The sequence below is a fragment of the Equus caballus genome, chromosome 27, assembly GCF_041296265.1.
Source record: "Equus caballus isolate H_3958 breed thoroughbred chromosome 27, TB-T2T, whole genome shotgun sequence".
Classification (NCBI taxonomy): Eukaryota; Metazoa; Chordata; class Mammalia; order Perissodactyla; family Equidae; genus Equus; species Equus caballus.
The window spans coordinates 31,689,968-31,706,492 of NC_091710.1; the positions used below are offsets into that span (position 1 = coordinate 31,689,968).

The following is a 16,525-nucleotide window of genomic DNA, read 5'->3' on the forward strand; positions in this document are numbered from 1 at the left end:
CTCTTCTTCATGCACTGCTGCTTCCGTCTCAAAAAATTCTATACTTGATAGGTGGTGTCTTGACTTGAATTTGAAAGGCAACATAGTAAAGAGGGGAACAAATGGAAAGGGAGCTGGTTTTAAGACTAGTACTGAAAATGGCAGGAGAGCTGATCCCCAGACAATGGGAGGAAGAGCATAGAGGCCAAACACTGGGAATGCATCACCTTGCAGGCATCTTGGGTTACCCTACCAAGAAAGTTATTTTGTACATTAAAAAAATAATGCAAAGGAGGACTTCACATGTGCTTAATGTTAGGATATTAACATATGAAAAGTACCAAGTACAGGTTAACTCTTCTAATGCTTTCCTACAGAAGCTAATTAGTTAAATCCTAATATTCTAGTGAACAGAAAAGAATTATACAAAAATTATCTAGAAGTAGAAAACAGATCTAGTTTATTTTTTAATGTTCATTCTGAATTTAACAGTGGGCACTAGTTGTAAATCATCTCAATTTTTGTTTGTATGCTTTTCACGCCAGAGTCCTGTCACTTCTAAAGCATCTGCATTCTCACAGAGAAAATTTAGGAACAATGAAAGACCCGACTATAGATTTCTGAGGCAAGAGGACAAAATGAACTAACAGACTTTAGAAATCTCCTGTTTATATCAGGGAGCTATCTATAATTCAACATCTAGCAAAAAATGTAATCACAAATGAAGTATGTGACGGTTATATTAACAGCATTGTTTAAAAATTCCCCAAATAAATGCTATATAACATTCTTAAACGAGGTAGATCTACATTGCTGGTATAGAAAGATATCTAAGACACATTGCTAAGCAAAAAGAAACAAACAAAAAAAGATGCGTATGCAATTTTGTGTACTGACAAAATTCTAAAAGTATTTATCTCAATGAAAGTTGGACTTTTACTTTCTAACCTTCTTTACTGAATTAATTTTTTTAACCAAATGTCTCACTTTTTTAGTAATAATTTCTTCTTACAAAGTCTTTCCTAAATTAAGAATTAGGAGATCTCTCTCCACATGTGACAGACTGCAAACAAAGTATTTTTTGAAGATATCCCACACTGGTGATTTATAGATCCCAATGGCTGTATAACAGAAGTGGGTCTTTTTTTCTTTCGGTAAATATCGATAATGGTCCAGTTAACAAAACACTGCACTTAATATTACATACTTTAGCAGCAACTGTACAGTTTTCTCCAAAATCTATTCTTCCCATTTATATCGTAATACATTTTAGCTGAGCACATGAGTTCCCAAACTCCCTTGCTAGTTAGGACTAAATTACTAAGGTTTGGCCTAAGACCTTAGTGTGGGCAGAAGCGATACTGCACGTTCTAAGCTGTCCCCCCAAATGGAAGATTTCTTCTCTCTTTCCTGTTGTCTAGAAGATAAGATGGTGGGAACTGGAGCAGCCATCTTAGACCATCAGATGAAAGCTACCTGTTGAAGATGGAAAAGCAACAAAATATAGAGTCCCTGATGAATATGGACCCACCATACTGACCATGGAGCACTTTTCAGGCTTTCATGTGAGAGAAAAATAAATGTCTATTATGTTTAAGCCACATTCTGTCCTGTTGCTACAGTCAATACTATACTGCATGCACATATACATACACACACAAAAACACCAGGAAGTTATTCTAATACTATAATTAAATATCACCTCATTTTAAAGCTAAGTTTATTAGACTGTTGACTGAAAAATTAACCTACCTGTATTAAGTCTCAGAATAGAAAACAGAGAAACAGAAGAATCTAAGATATCTTGGTTTCTTCCTTAATCCTCTTGGTTTTTGAGTAGCAAGTTTGAAACAGAACAGCCTACCCTTATTGATTGCTGGCCTTGATTCTTACTTGTTAAAGGAATAAAATACAAGATTTAAAATACTGTGAGACTGCTAAAAATAAAATGTACTAAATGACCTAATATACCTCACAAATTAATCACAATAAAGGAGAATGGGAACCAGAAGGAATCACTAAACACAATAAACTATAAAATCATCTTTGAAATTAATATCCCACATCACTATAATGTGAAGCAGCAACAGAGATAAATTTATACAAAGAAACAAGGCTTACTTCAAGAAAGTGATCTTTGGCAATTCTGATCTAACTTTGCAAGTTATTTTTAGTATACCACATTGATATACCTTAACTGATTTCACTGCCTCCTTTCTGTTGCTGAGGAAATTCACCCTGAGCTAACATCCATGCCAATCTTCCTCTATTATTTTTTCGTATGTGGGACATTGCCACAGGTGGCTGGTGAGTGGAGGAGGTCCGTGCCCAGGACCCACATCTGTGAACCTGGGCCACTGAAGCTGCGCGTGTGGACCTTCAACCAGTCAGCCCCAAGAAAGGGCCTTCACTGCCTCCTTCTTAACAAAGTCCTGACACGAACACAGACAGACTAAAAGCTCCAATAACAGCTTTCCTTCTACAGAGAATCAATTATTTTTAGGAACTAATGGATTACTGATTTATGGGTAAAAGTGGAATTCATAGTTCCTCATAGAATAGATATAAGCCAACAGGGTAATCTAAAAGATACACTGTTCTGAAGTGTCTAAATACCTACGTATTTAGTTACTTTTGCAGACATTAAGGACAGTTAACATTTCCCTTAAAATTTTAAATTTGCCCTTCATAGAGTATATAGTTTCTGCTTCCAGTATCTGATTTATTTTTTCAAAAGCATACAATATGCTTTCAAACATTCCCACATCCTCTTTTTGGTCAGGCTTTGGCTGGGTAAACATATATGTATTAGATGGAAAGAGGATGAAAATCTAGAGCTCTAATTATTTTCTATTGTAAGAGCTACAATAGATTTTCAGTGGATTTTAATAGGATAAAATGTACTGGACTGCTAGACTTTCAGGCCAATCATAATATAACGAGGAGTTCATACAAAACATTTAATCCCACAGTCCTAAACTCAGGAGGCTCCTCTCTTTGGAAAGGAAAGCTAAAGTCCTACGAGCACTTAAAATTAAATTTAAATACTTAAAATTAAAGATTTTTCCATACCATCAGATGTTCCAGAAATGATCCAATGGCAGCAAAGCAGATCAAAAGATTAAGATGTACAGTGTGGCTTTCTGTTATTCGTGTGTGCTTAAGAGTAGAGGCAAGTCAAGGCAGAAGTCACAAGTCACAATAAAAGAAAACGTTTCAGAAACTATTTGAAATCTTTGAAATAGATGTTCTTAGAAAATTGTTCTGAGGAGCCAGCTGGCAGGCGAGGCAATATGGCAGTTAAGAGAAACATCTAACATCTCTGCTCCACCTTGTTCTCCACCTTTCTTGTTCTTTTACAATTGGGAAAAGGGTAAACCTGAAACCCAAATGAAACAGTAATGTGTGAAAAATACATATAATTATGTGTGGCCCCCACCATATCCACCTTCAACCACAATTTACTATTCTTATAAATAACGACAAGCCAAAAGTAATAAAGCACAGAAAGAATTCAGTTCTGCACATAACATTTTGTATATGGATCCACAAACCCTAATCCACAATTCCAAAATCTAAAAGCTCTGAAAGACTAAAGTTGTACGTACTGTGGGAAAGGGGTCGTGTGTACAAACTCACCGGGTGGCAAAACATGACCTGAAATGTATAACTAACTATAGTTTTAATTTATCCCCCTTAGTGTAACTATTTGTTTCACTAAATATTAATGTGCTTAATTACTAGGTGCTACCTTTAGACCTCACTGGGGATATTACGTTATCTATGCGTTAGGTACCAACTAACCTTTTAAAATCAGAAAGACTTTGAGGCCCATCTGGTCCCAAGGATTTCCAATAAAGGAAGTGTGGACCTGTATCAACTCAATTACCCTTACCACAACCCTGTGATATAGGAGTTTTTTTTCGCAAAGAAGGAAACTGAGTGTTAACAAACCTGTCCAAGGTCAAAGAGCTAGTGAGCGTTAAAGCTGAGATTTAAACTCAAGCAGTTCAGAGCCTGGACTCTCAGCCATCATGCCACGCAGCCTTTTCCTTTCACATCATGCAGATGAAAGAGCGTTTTTGATTTTCTAGCCATAATTACCAAAATTATTAATGCTGGACACTTCAAAACAAATCTTTTAAAAACCATAGTTAGGCTTCAGAAAGAGAGTCTGCATTTTAAGGATAAATAGACTTTAGGCCAACTCAGTCCAATACTTTACGAACAGGCAACATCCACGCAGCACACTGCTGGCGATTAGGGTTGCGGACAAACCGCAAAGCTTTAAACGGCTCTGTCACCGCTGTTCTCAGTCCGTAATCAGGCGCCATCGCCAGCGCTGCGGACAAGGGTACTTAAGGACAATGCTTTTTTCAAAGCTCCTGTTGTCACAAGTGGACATTTCAGGGAACATATAATTAATACTATGGTAAAAAAAAAAAAATCTGTGTGTGTGAGAGACAAAATTAATGATTAAGAGTCATCTCACCAATAGAGATAATCGCCAAGCCTTTCTATAGCCTTCCCCAAAATGCCCAGTTCAATGGCTAATATCACCCAAAAAACCATCCTCTGACCTTTCTCTCCTCCCGTCGGAGGTAGTTTAACAGACCCCTTACAGGTCTTCGGGCTCTCGGTGCCCTCCCACGACTGGGAAGCGGATCGGACCCAGCCACCTCGCTCCGTCCCTCTACCAAGATGGCGGCTGTTCCGGCTCCGCGACCGGAAGTGCGGCTGCGCACCCGCCCCACTTCCGCCGTGCGCGGCTCCGCGCGGCAGCGGGCATCAGCGCAAGGTGGAAGGAGGGAAAAAGCGGACAGAGAGATGCGGCGCTAAGGAGGACAGGCCCCACCTTTAGCAAAACACGAAGCATTCCCGAAGACCCCGGGGGGTGGGGGGAATATAAGTAAAAGGGAGAAGGCTGTGACTGTTCTGCAAAGGGTTACAGAGACAAGATGAAGCGCCCCCAAACCCGCATTCTGGAGCTGCCCGAGTCAGAGAAGGGGTGAGGGAAGAAAACCTACGAGGGACATGGGAGTGTTAGAAAACAAAGGGCAAAGGTGCCAAAGCGACTAAGACCTGGAGAGGCGGAGAACGAGAAAATGGAATGTAAAGACTCAAACGTTCTATTTCATCTTTTGGCTTAATTATGCCTGTATCACCAGAGGGGACATTTCGCATACTAAAAGGTCCAAAAAACTATTGTTAAAATTGCTGCTCAGTCACTACATGCTCTCAGGTCAGAAATGTCTCATGTTCTTCTATCCAACTTTACTTGATTCTCTAATATATGTAGTCTGCAGGAGGCAGATTATAAAGTTATTTCTGAAGAGGATACAAGAATAAATAAGCACTATTGATGACAGATAAACACAAAACATTAGACTTTTTCTCCTTAATTTTTAGAGGGTTCATTTTTCAGATTTAACAGCAAAGGAAACATTTTGATACTACCTAGCCTCTGTAACAGAGGAAGGACGGAAATTAGGCATTATGACGCAAAAAGTGCAACAGTGAAAAGAGTTGAAGAGATCCACCACCTTATCCATCTTCCCTGACTGTACAGTCTCTGGAGCACTTCCATTAATGGGCAAGAAACATCCCAGTGCATTGTCTATGTACACCTGTTATTTGTAAATTCTTATGACATGAATGCTTTCCCCACAATCTCTTCTACTGAACTTCACTTTTTTTCTATCAGCATAATGGTTGAGCCAAGTTTGAGATCTGCAATTTTAGCTACCATAATGTTCCACTGTTTTTTCTACCTCAGTTAAAAATTCCCATACAGGCTTTGCTGAAAATCAAGAAGAAAAAGATAATACTCTGCCTCAGAACTATTAAAAGCAAGTGAAAGACAACAATTTAACGTTCCAGCTTTTTAGAGTGCACACAAATCACCTATTTGTGCATCTCACTCCCGTCCTGCAGGCACTCAAAAATTATTTAATCTGGTTAGTATTAAACTATCACTATCAAAAAAACCCAGAAAACAAGTGTTGCTGAGGATGTGCAGAAATGAACTTTTGCATCATGAGTGGGAATGTAAGATGGTGCAGCCGCTGTAGAAAACAATATGGCAGTTCCTCAAAATATTAAACATACAATTACCATATGATTGAGGAATCTCACTTCCAGGTATAGAGCCAAAGGAACTGAAAGCAGGATCTCGAAGAGATATTTGCACAGCTATGTGCATAGCAGCATAATTCACAATAGCCAGGAGATGGAAGCAACCCAAATACCCATCAACAAATGAATGTACAAACAAAATGTGGTATATACATACAATGGAGTATTATTCAGCCCTAAAAAGGAAGGAAACTGTGACGCATGCTACAACATGGATGAACCTGAGGACAATATGCCAAGTGAAATAAGCCAGTCACAAAAAGACGTATACTATACGACTCCACCTATAAGATAGCTAAAGTAGACAAATTCCTAGAAACAGACAGAAGAATGGTGGCTTCCAGGGGCTGGAGGGAAGGGGAAATGGCTAACTGTTGTATAATGGATACAGAGTTTCAGTTTTGTGAGATGAAAAAGTTCTGGAGATCTGTTGCACAACAATGTGAATGCACTTAAAACTACTGAACTATACACTTAAAAATGGTTAAGGTGGCAAATTTTGTGTTTTTTACCATAATTTTTTTTTTAATTTATTAAATAAAACCCCTGACAATTAGCAAGAAAAACAAATGGGAGATTAACTCTACAGAAGAACTACTTTCTCCTAACTTCTAGAAAAACTGATGTTCAGGATGTCAAAAGATTTTCTCACCACAACATTCCTTTTTTGAGATGTTCACTGCCAAGTTATCCTATTTAAGGTTCTCTTAGGTACCATAAGGGTCCTTGTAAAGCATGAGTCAGTGCCTCCACATCATCATGCGACCCTGAGGAAGGACTCTCAAAGGAAAAGGTTTTGCTTTATGAACTATAAAATTCCTTTTTAACTTCTTGAAACTGCCGATTCATGACTCCTCCAACTCAGCTGTAACATCTGACAGGAAACACAGAAGAAAGAGAACACATCCTTTTCTTTTGACTTTCTGATTAAAGAGATTTGCTTTTCTGATGCATACATGAAATGTATCCTCCAAACTTTATTTCTTGAGCATAGTAACTTGAGCTATAACTGATTACAGCTCATGTTAACTTCGTCTAAAAATAAGGAAGGACAAAATAAACTACTAGTACTACAGTATGAGAGTATTTTTGACACTTCCAAGTAAATTCTGATATTTCCCTTCTGCAAACAAACATTTAAAATAAGACTACATCTTCCTATTTCTAGTTCTGGATATAAATAATACAAACGACGTAAATTATGGCACATCCAGGCTATCTAATAATATCATTAATGCAAAGGGAAAGAAAAACCTAAAAAGGTAGAATAGTATAGTGTCTGTACTTGAAATGCCTCTCCCTTCACCCTCCCAGGTGTGTTAGGATAAAGAACTAAATAAATTCAATTGCAGAAGTAAATGGTAATTCTCCTATTCCCCTGTGAAAGGTAATCAATTACACTTTTGCTTAAACAAGTGTTTCCTCAACCAAGTCACTTACTTAAAAGATGCAGGTAAAATGACATTCTTGGCTGCTATTGTTTTCCTTACCCCTTCCAATAAGGACCACCATCAACTTCTGGTTCTGTGTACTGTCAGTCTACTTCACTGCACAGGTAGGCCAGAAGGAACAAATCTACTTCATTATACTCTATATCTGATAAAGGTTTTAATGACCATCCTAAAACTCAGAAAGAGAAAGGGTAAGACAAGCAGTTGGCTCAGAAATTTTATGGAACCCTGTTGATTAACCAGTATTTTACTGAAAGTATTTATCAGCAAGAGAAGATGAAGATGGGAATAAATTATAAATAATAAATATCTAAATTTGTGCTATGAGACAAACTTGCATAATAGATAAATCATTTCCTGAGTAAAAACAACAGTCTTTCTTAAAAAAAAAGCATTCAAAGAGTCCAATACAAAATGCTTCTGAAGTGAACTTGTTTATCCAAATGTAGGCTTTGATAAGATCAATTTTAATGCTTGACCCATAATCCTGACAACTCTAGGTCAAACTGCTACACATATCATGACAAGGAGTGTAAACATTTAAAGGTTCATAACTTATTTCATTGCATTCAGGAAATATTTATTAAGTACTCATGAGCAAGGATCTCTGGTAGTACAAAATACAGTCCTATGAATTCAACACATGAATGCCTATTTTTCTTTTTAAAACAAAAACACGAGCAAACTATAACTGCGTGAAAGAATGTAAGGGCACCAGGAAGTTGTGGCAAACCACATACCCCAGCTTTGGAGAAACAGGGAAACAGGGTGACTGACATGTGCTGAGAAAAACATATGCAGTCCTAAGTGACAGTAATGTTAAAGAAATGTAATAATGCCAACCTTTTCTGCATAGAAGGGCTGTGCTCAGAGCACAAAATCCCACCTGAAGATTGGCAGGGACAAGCTGGAGACCCAGAGAAGAACAATCACGTCAGTAAAGGAACTGGAAACCATGGCATATAAAAGAAAATGAGATGTTTTGCCTGAAGGGAAAAAAGTAAAGCTCAGGAGAAATTTGACAGCATATTTAAATTATTTTTAGAGCTGCCCTGTATAAAGAGTAGGTAAGTTATGTAGTTATCCAACTAGTACTTGTCATGATATGTGTAGTAATTTGACCTAGAGTTGTCAGGATTATAGGTCAAACATTAAAATTGATCTTATCAAAGTATCAAGCATGGAAGTCGTAGGCAGGCCCTAGAAATATATAACCATTGGAACTGTCCATAGGAAAACGGTCTACCTTGGAGAATGGAAAGCTCCTGGCACCAGGAAATCTTTAGAAGTTCAGAAAAGTAAAAAGAAAGCCTGACTTGAGAGAAAGGCTGAAGTAGTTTTCCGAACCTCTAAACATTTCCTGGTGCACCAAGAACTTTCTATCTTCTGAGGTAGCCCACACTTTACTATGGATAATTATTTTCTTCAAAAGAAAAATGGGGATAATTATTGGCAATAACTAAATTCCAATAAGGAATTACAGAAATGTCAGAAAAATTGTTGTTCCCTCCCCGTATTGACCCATATTCCAAAAAAATTTTTCTATCTTAGATCAATATATTGCTGACCTAAATAATCTAACCAAAGGTTGTTTCTTTTTCTCCCAGTCACTGACTTACCTTTGAAGCCTCTCCAAGATTATTCTTGATATGGCGTCCTCCCTAACTCATCACTGCCCCTGCTCCCCGTCACACACACTGTGCCTGTGTCCCCAGTAGCTGCTGTCTCTCCTCTAAGTCCCCAGTTATCTGTGTATATCACCAACACAGAACCCATTGCCCCATAAGGATTATTGACATGAATGGAATTCTAAATTAGAGCAAAAGCCTTCAAACTTATAAAGGTCATGCACCATAAAATACTAGTACCACTGGATTACAAAGATCTATGAAATTTATGAAAGAGAATTAACCAAATCAAAGAGCAATGCACCTAAAATGGCCTCCAAAGAGCATGTATTCTAACTTAGCACCTTCACAAGGAGTTAGCAACCACTTGGACCATATGGATACACGTCTTCTTTGGAAGTTTGTCCCTAAGAACCATGTTTTAGGACCTTTTTTATTTTATGTCATTCAGCCCAGCTTAGATTATAAATTCCTTGAGGATGGAGATGTCTTCCTTTCCCCTTCCCATGAGAGCCCTTAGTAGCTGGTTAAATGAAATTCCATAAACTGCTCGCTAAAAGAAAAAAATTATACTTGGAGAACTAAATTGTGTGTGTGTGTGTGTGAGAGAGAGAGAGAGAAAGAGATAAGGGAATAATTATTACTTTTGCAAATCTGGTAGAATCAAACATCGACTTCTTTTTCTGTTCTTAGTGGACACAAAAGACTACTGATAGTAATTCCCTTACTCCCACTTTGATGTAATAGTCCATGATACATCTAATTTCCTAAGAGTTGTGGAAATTGAAGGATCCCAATTCTATTACTGGGCTTAATACCAATCACAGAATTTCAGGGTTACAAAGTAAATTAGAGACCATCTAAAGTAGCTCTGTCATTTTATTACTTAGAAAGGTAAAGTGACTTGTTGACCCAGGACTCTCAACAGTTTCACTTTTTCTTTTTATACTACAAACAAAATATAGGCTCAATCACCTCACAGAAGTCACTGCATTGGTTTAGGACTACCTGAAATTCATGATTCTTCAGTCATTTTATTCTTTAAGTAACTCATACTTGGAAGTCATTTAGCTAACATTTGTATACAATGACAAGAGTCATACGCACACAGTGACAAAAATCAGGACCTGGGAGTCCTAGGTCAAGTCAACAATTATAAGAATGAGTCAGTAATTATAAGAACAGCTACCATTTCATGAACTCCTACTATGCACCAGACAGTTGATGCAGTCGTGTGTATATAGTATCTCATGTAATCATCCAGTGATCCTGCCATGACAAGTATAATTATCCCTAGTTCACAGAGGAGACAGATGAGGTTCATTTTGCCTCAAAGTAGAGAGTCTGGATTTAAAGCCAGGTCTGACTTCAAAGCCTGTGCATCTCTGCCGGCCACTTTAAGTAATGTCTTCTGGTTCTTCAAAACTGTTCCAGTTCTCTAGGACCACACTTCCAAAGGTTTGAAAAGGCATTCACACTAAGAGAGGTGGTATGATTCATTGCAACAAGCAAGGGCTTAGAAGCTGGGCCCACCAAAGTTAGAGTCTGGCACCATCACTCACTGGTTCTGAATAACCAGGGCACACAGAATAGAGAGGTATTATGAGAAGCTTAACAGGGCAAATTTTAAGAAATGAAGTCTTACTGAATTAGAGTTAGTCATAAATCATCGCCCTTAAAATTCACAGTACAGTATAATCTTCGGATGGAACCTGGTAAGTTATTCCAAACTATGTATGACAGCCCTAGAAAGAGAAAACTCACCCTCCAAAAAAGGTATTTTAAAATTCAAACACAGGGAACTCTATATTTTACCTCCCTTGTGGGTGTTTATTTTGTTTCACAATTAAGTGGCCATTGGAAGAATAAGTTTTTTCAGAGTTCTGGAAAGTCATCTTAAATTAGGCCCCGGAAAGAAATGGAATCTCTTTTAGTAATGACTCTTGTTTTCTTTGAAAGTTCATGTTTGGGTCAGCCAAGTTTTAAACGGTAAAATTATATTGCTGTGTTGTTAGTCAAGTTTGGGGGTGGGGTGGGGGAGAGGCCGCTAACTATTTGGATCACTGTAGGACAGCTTATCTGGTTTCTATACTGAAAGAAGGGTCTATTCTTAGGAAAAAGACATCATCACTTTGGAGGAGCAGAAGCTTGCATTGGATTTCTACTGAATGTTCCACATGGGAAGACTCAAGAAAAGTCTAGCTCTCCAAATAAAAGCTGTTTTCAGAAAATCTTGTATGATTTTCTTGGGTCAATGGAATGTCTAAGCTAAAGGGTTTTTCTTTTGTTTTCCTATTAGCCAGATAGAAAACAATTGTGTAATGATTTTTTTCCATTTATGTATTTATTCCTTGCTTTGTTCCAACAAGAATAAAGTGGCGAATAATAACAAACAATAAATTTAACTACTGTTAAGTTATGAATGAGCCAGAAGCTGTACTTGGTTTTACTATAATAGCTATTATCCTGATCTTAAACTATTAGTCATAGAAACCTGCACACCACATGCTCACACTATTAATGAAGCCCATCTGAGTTTACTATTACCATCTTTCTTGACTCTAACTTACCTTCATGGAAGAAGTCACTGCACAGTCACAGGAACTAAGGAAATGGTTTGGTTGAAAGGAAGGCAAAACAGGTAAATGACACAAGTTAAGGCAATAATTCCCCAGGGATAAAAACATTTCACTCCAGGAAGGATTTAAGTAGCCCTTGGCACCATCGGTCAAGGGAAGGCAAAAGAAATCCTGAGCACGTCTGTAGTCAGTGCTGCGTCAGTACCAGGTCACCAGAGGTCCTGATGAAGATTTCTCGCTTAAGAGTAAAAAATACAATGCGAATAAGATGCAGGGCTAACTTGTCTGCAGTTTTCCATCTAACCAAAGACAGAGCATCTCATCAGACAATGGGGTGAAAAACAATTACTTTTTGACTGGAGAGTCAGTTTAACGACTAATAATAGGATTACCTGTTAAATTATGTTAACAAGTAAGAGTCTGGTTCAAAACAAAAGTGGTCTTTGGAAAGTTAAAATATTTTTAAAACTCTTGGCACAACAGAACTGTATACTGATAAGCAGGCTTTCTAAAAGAGAGAAGAGATAGAAGTGAATGGGAATAGGCCTTGGTTCATTTTAAAACCACCTGAACTTACATATTAAATCAGGGGCCAGCCCCATGGTGTAATGGTCAAGTTCAGCACGCTCCACTTCGGCGGCCCAGGTTTGTGGGTTCAGATCCTGGGCACGGACCTACACCACTCATCAGCCATGTGGTGGCGGCAACCCACATACAAAGTGGAGGAAGACTGGCATAGATGTTAGTTCAGGGCTAATCTTCCGCAAGCAAAAAAAGAGGAAGATTGGTGACAGATATTAGCTCAGGACAATCTTCCTCAGTGGAAAAAAAAAAAAAAAAAGCAAATCATACCCACAAATACTTATCCTACTGCATTCTAATCATCTGATTCACTTTTCGTCACTCTCACTGAGTAAGAAAGGGCCTTGTTTTATCTGTCTTTACATTTCTGCAGCTTGCACACAATGCCTAGCACATGGTAAGCACTTGGTATATCTTTTTGCAAGAAATAAACTATAAGAGATAGGTATTTTAAAAATTCATAGCATTTTCATCCATATCTAAGTAAAGTAAATGAAGATGAGGCAGAGGCTATAATTTTGGCCTTTAGGAGAAACTACTAAATAGGGCATTAGGATGTGTCCCTCATATTCTCAAACACGTATGAAAGGAATGTGGCATGATTGATTACTCCACTCTATCCAATTAATAACTGAGATCACTACTAGGAACTCAGACACTAGTCTCTTCATGCATTTAAATACCAGTAATCTTTAAAATACAGTCAATATTGCATTTCTGTTCTTTGATATATTTTGTAACATACTTTGGGGGAATGGATCAAAAATTATTAAATAACTCACTAAAAGATTAGTTGCCTTTACAAGATCTGGAAAATGTGCCAAAAAAAAAAAAAAATGCATTTCAGGGATACACCCAACGAAGCTGCTTCTTTGCTTTTAGCTCTGAAATCTTACTCCATATGACAGCAGAGACATGCAGTTTGTTTCTTCCCCTATAGATACTATAGGTATTTGGCAATAAATATGATTCTCTCCTATAATGTCAACACAGCAAAGGGACTTAACGTGATTTCACATTTTTTAAATTTGCCAAGTTTATGCATAGATTCTATAACCATACAATTACAAACTAAAGTATTGTTCTATAAATGAAAGTTCCCAGGATGAGGGCATTTAATTTATAAGATACTATTACGTAATTTCTTCTAAAGCACCCTCCCTCTTTCAATTTAAAAATAATTGAAAAAATCATAAACTGCCCAATATTTTGAAAAAGGAGACAATAGCAAAATGTATACCATTTTTTAAAACATGGAAATCTGAAGATAATAGTACAATTTATTGGGCTGCTGAGCTTACAAACTATGTAGACACCAAGAAACCAAAACATGAAAGGAAAAAGCTGCAAGAAGTTGATGAAAGGGATCTTGCTGGGTAACTTCAGGACCAAATTGCTAAGGATGTATTGAGGCCTAAGTATAATTGGTTAAACCTTGATTACAAAATAAGATTACAGACTGTTTTTATATTTCACTACAAAAACTCGGGGACATGTATATCAATCACTGGATGGGGTGGTTAAGGCTTCCAACACTGTCATTAGCTTAATTGTTTTGCTTTTTTAAAAGGGAAAACTAAACACCCTTCCAGGAGGCCTGGATTTCACAGCTTTTAATTTAGGCAAAATATAGTTTTGAAAGCAGAAAGGAGATACTGCCTGGGGAGTCCAGGAAGGTTTTCTAGAAGCAAGCTGTGTGCTTGAAGACAGACAGGCGCTCCTGCACAGCCAGTCACATGACCATCCATGTGAATCCATGTGAAGACTGGTGGCAGAGACCCATCCCACATCCACATCCATGACACGATGTTATAGGACAAGTCACTCCACCTTTTAGACCTCAGTTTCCTCATTTGTAAAAGAAGAGGCTGGACTAGTGAGGTTCCTTTCCTTCCATTTCTAAAATAGGATTATTACATTTGATATGACTTTAGCAGGATGTCTCTATCCTGCCCACAAATAAAACATACTAAGGAAAGAACTCCTTCATGACATTTTTTTCTCACCACCTTTGACTTGTCTGAGAAGCAGAAGCAAATGCTTTTGTGCTTAAGCATTTTTTATGGATTCCCACAGGGCTGAAAGTTACTAGTGGGACTACACATGGTGGTGACCCCGTACATAGCCCAAAGCTTGCTGGGGCTTCTCTGAAAGTGATTTGAAAAACACAAGGTTTTGAACACATTTAAACTATAACATTAAAATAGTATGCACTGTATATCCTTTAAAAAAAAGTCTTATATTCCCACAGTACCTACTTCTAAATGGCTTAAAGCTGTCACACAGATGACAGTTAACATTAATACTAAAAGATGGAAGACAGACTGTAGGGAGAGTATCCTACCACTTGGGGTGCCCTACAAACGTGAGGTTGATTTATTTGATCTATGCTGAGATTTAAACTTGGAGAATACAGAATCGACTAAGTTTCTGTAAGTCTAAATAATGCTATCTCCAATTATGGATGGATTATTTTTAAAAGTTTTTCATTCACTTGATAATAATACTGCTTAACATTATGATTATCACAATGCCAGCACTTGGTAAATATTTTACCACGTGCCAGACACTACACGCATTGACTCCAACCCCCTCTGCCCCCAACACAAGCCTACACATGAGGAAACAGAGGCACAAAGAGACAAAGTAATGTCATCATAAGGTCACAAAGTCTGCATCTGAATCCTGGCATTCTAACCCCACAGCACACCTGCTTAAATGCTGGATGGCAAACACATCTGGCACGTGACACCATGCTGGGTGATCAACAATGATTAAGACAAGCACTTGGTTTACAAGCAGTGGAGTCTGCCAAACATATAAAAAATAATTACAACATAATATGTGTGCTGTAACCCAGGCCTTTAAAAATTGCTGGGGCAACACAGAGGAGAGAGAGGCTGCCAGGGGAGTTCAGCAAGACTTCTATGTGAGCTGGGTACTGAAAGATGAGCAGGCATTCCTGGGGTGCAGGAAGAATGGAAGGGCATTCCGGGTAGAGAACAGCATGTGCCAAGGTATGTAAAGGTGAGTGAGTGCGGCAGGAAGGGAGAGAAGAAGGCAGGGCAGGAATGCGGAGATTTTACAGGCTGGCTAACTGGACCCCCTTCTGCATCAGTTCCTATCTGGCCAATGGTGGCAAGAAAGCAGAGTCCACAATCTATACAGTAGCTAAAATATAAAGACGTACCACCTGAAATTTATACAACATTATAAATCAATGTGACCTCAATAAAATAATTTTAAAAAAACACAAAAACAGCAGGGTCCACTTGGCGGTTGTCTCCTACAGTGATCATATCTAGTGGAGTTTCAAGGAATGTTCTTTCTTCTAAGATTCACTTCCCCAGAGTCAGGAAGACTTTAAAATGCAAATAGTCCTGGGGTGCCGGCAAGAATTAAAGTGAAATAAACTGGGCACAGCGGTTAAGTTCACATGCTCCACTTCAGCGGTCCAGGCTTCGCGAGTTCAGATCCCGGGCACAGATCTACACAATGCTCATCAAGCCACATTGTGGCGGTGTCCCACATACAAAATGGAGGAAGAATGGCACAGATGTTAGTTCAGGGCCAATCTTCCTCACACACACACACAAAATCTAAGTAGCTAATCAGTTGGCTGAATTTTAGAGCCAGGCTAGCCAGGCAGAAGACGGCACACACAAGGGGAAAGGTAGTAAATTGCCTCCCACGGTGAACTGCCATGTACTCTAAAGCCTAGGTTTGTGGCCCTTAAGGGTTTATGATCAAAACACATTGTGTATGTGTTTTCTGTAGAAAGTGCCCATAGGTTTCACCAGATTCTCAAAGGGATCAATGACCCCCCCCCCAAAATAACAATCACTGCTTTCAAATGGGCTTAGAGCCAGACCTCCACGCAATTTATAAGATCTGGGGCAACCTTAAGACACAATAAGCAAAAAGTCACTACAAGCAAAATGAGAAAGCCCACCCACCCTCCCTCCCTCTTGAGCCTTATTTGAAACTCTGACAAACACTTTAGCTTCAGACTCTGTTCAAAAGGCCTTGAAGATCTGAGATAGCTCTGTTTGCCTAACGTTATTCAGGTCCTATTACGCAAGCCTGCCACCTATTCAGGACCCCAAATGTTCATGATTTACCGATAAGATAAGGTATAAAACCTTCCATTTGTAATCTAATTCTCCTAAGG

General features: G+C 38.3%; 1 protein-coding gene across 20 annotated transcripts in view; it reads right to left on the reverse strand.

Moving 5' to 3' along the window:
* RBPMS (RNA binding protein, mRNA processing factor) overlaps nt 1–16,525 on the reverse strand; it is a 172,248-nt gene that overhangs the window by 123,349 nt on the left and 32,374 nt on the right. For 6 of the 20 annotated variants that reach the window (XM_070252735.1, XM_014736590.3, XM_070252729.1 and 3 more), the window contains exons 1-2: nt 4,560–4,712; nt 3,052–3,358 (exon numbers count right to left, since the gene is read on the reverse strand). The exons of the other annotated variants lie outside the window; for them this stretch is intronic. In XM_070252735.1, the coding sequence (XP_070108836.1) occupies nt 3,052–3,054 (3 nt within the window). In that variant the 5' untranslated portion in view covers nt 3,055–3,358; nt 4,560–4,712. Of the gene's footprint in view, nt 1–3,051; nt 3,359–4,559; nt 4,713–16,525 lie in introns of those variants that run through there. 20 annotated transcript variants of the gene reach the window in all.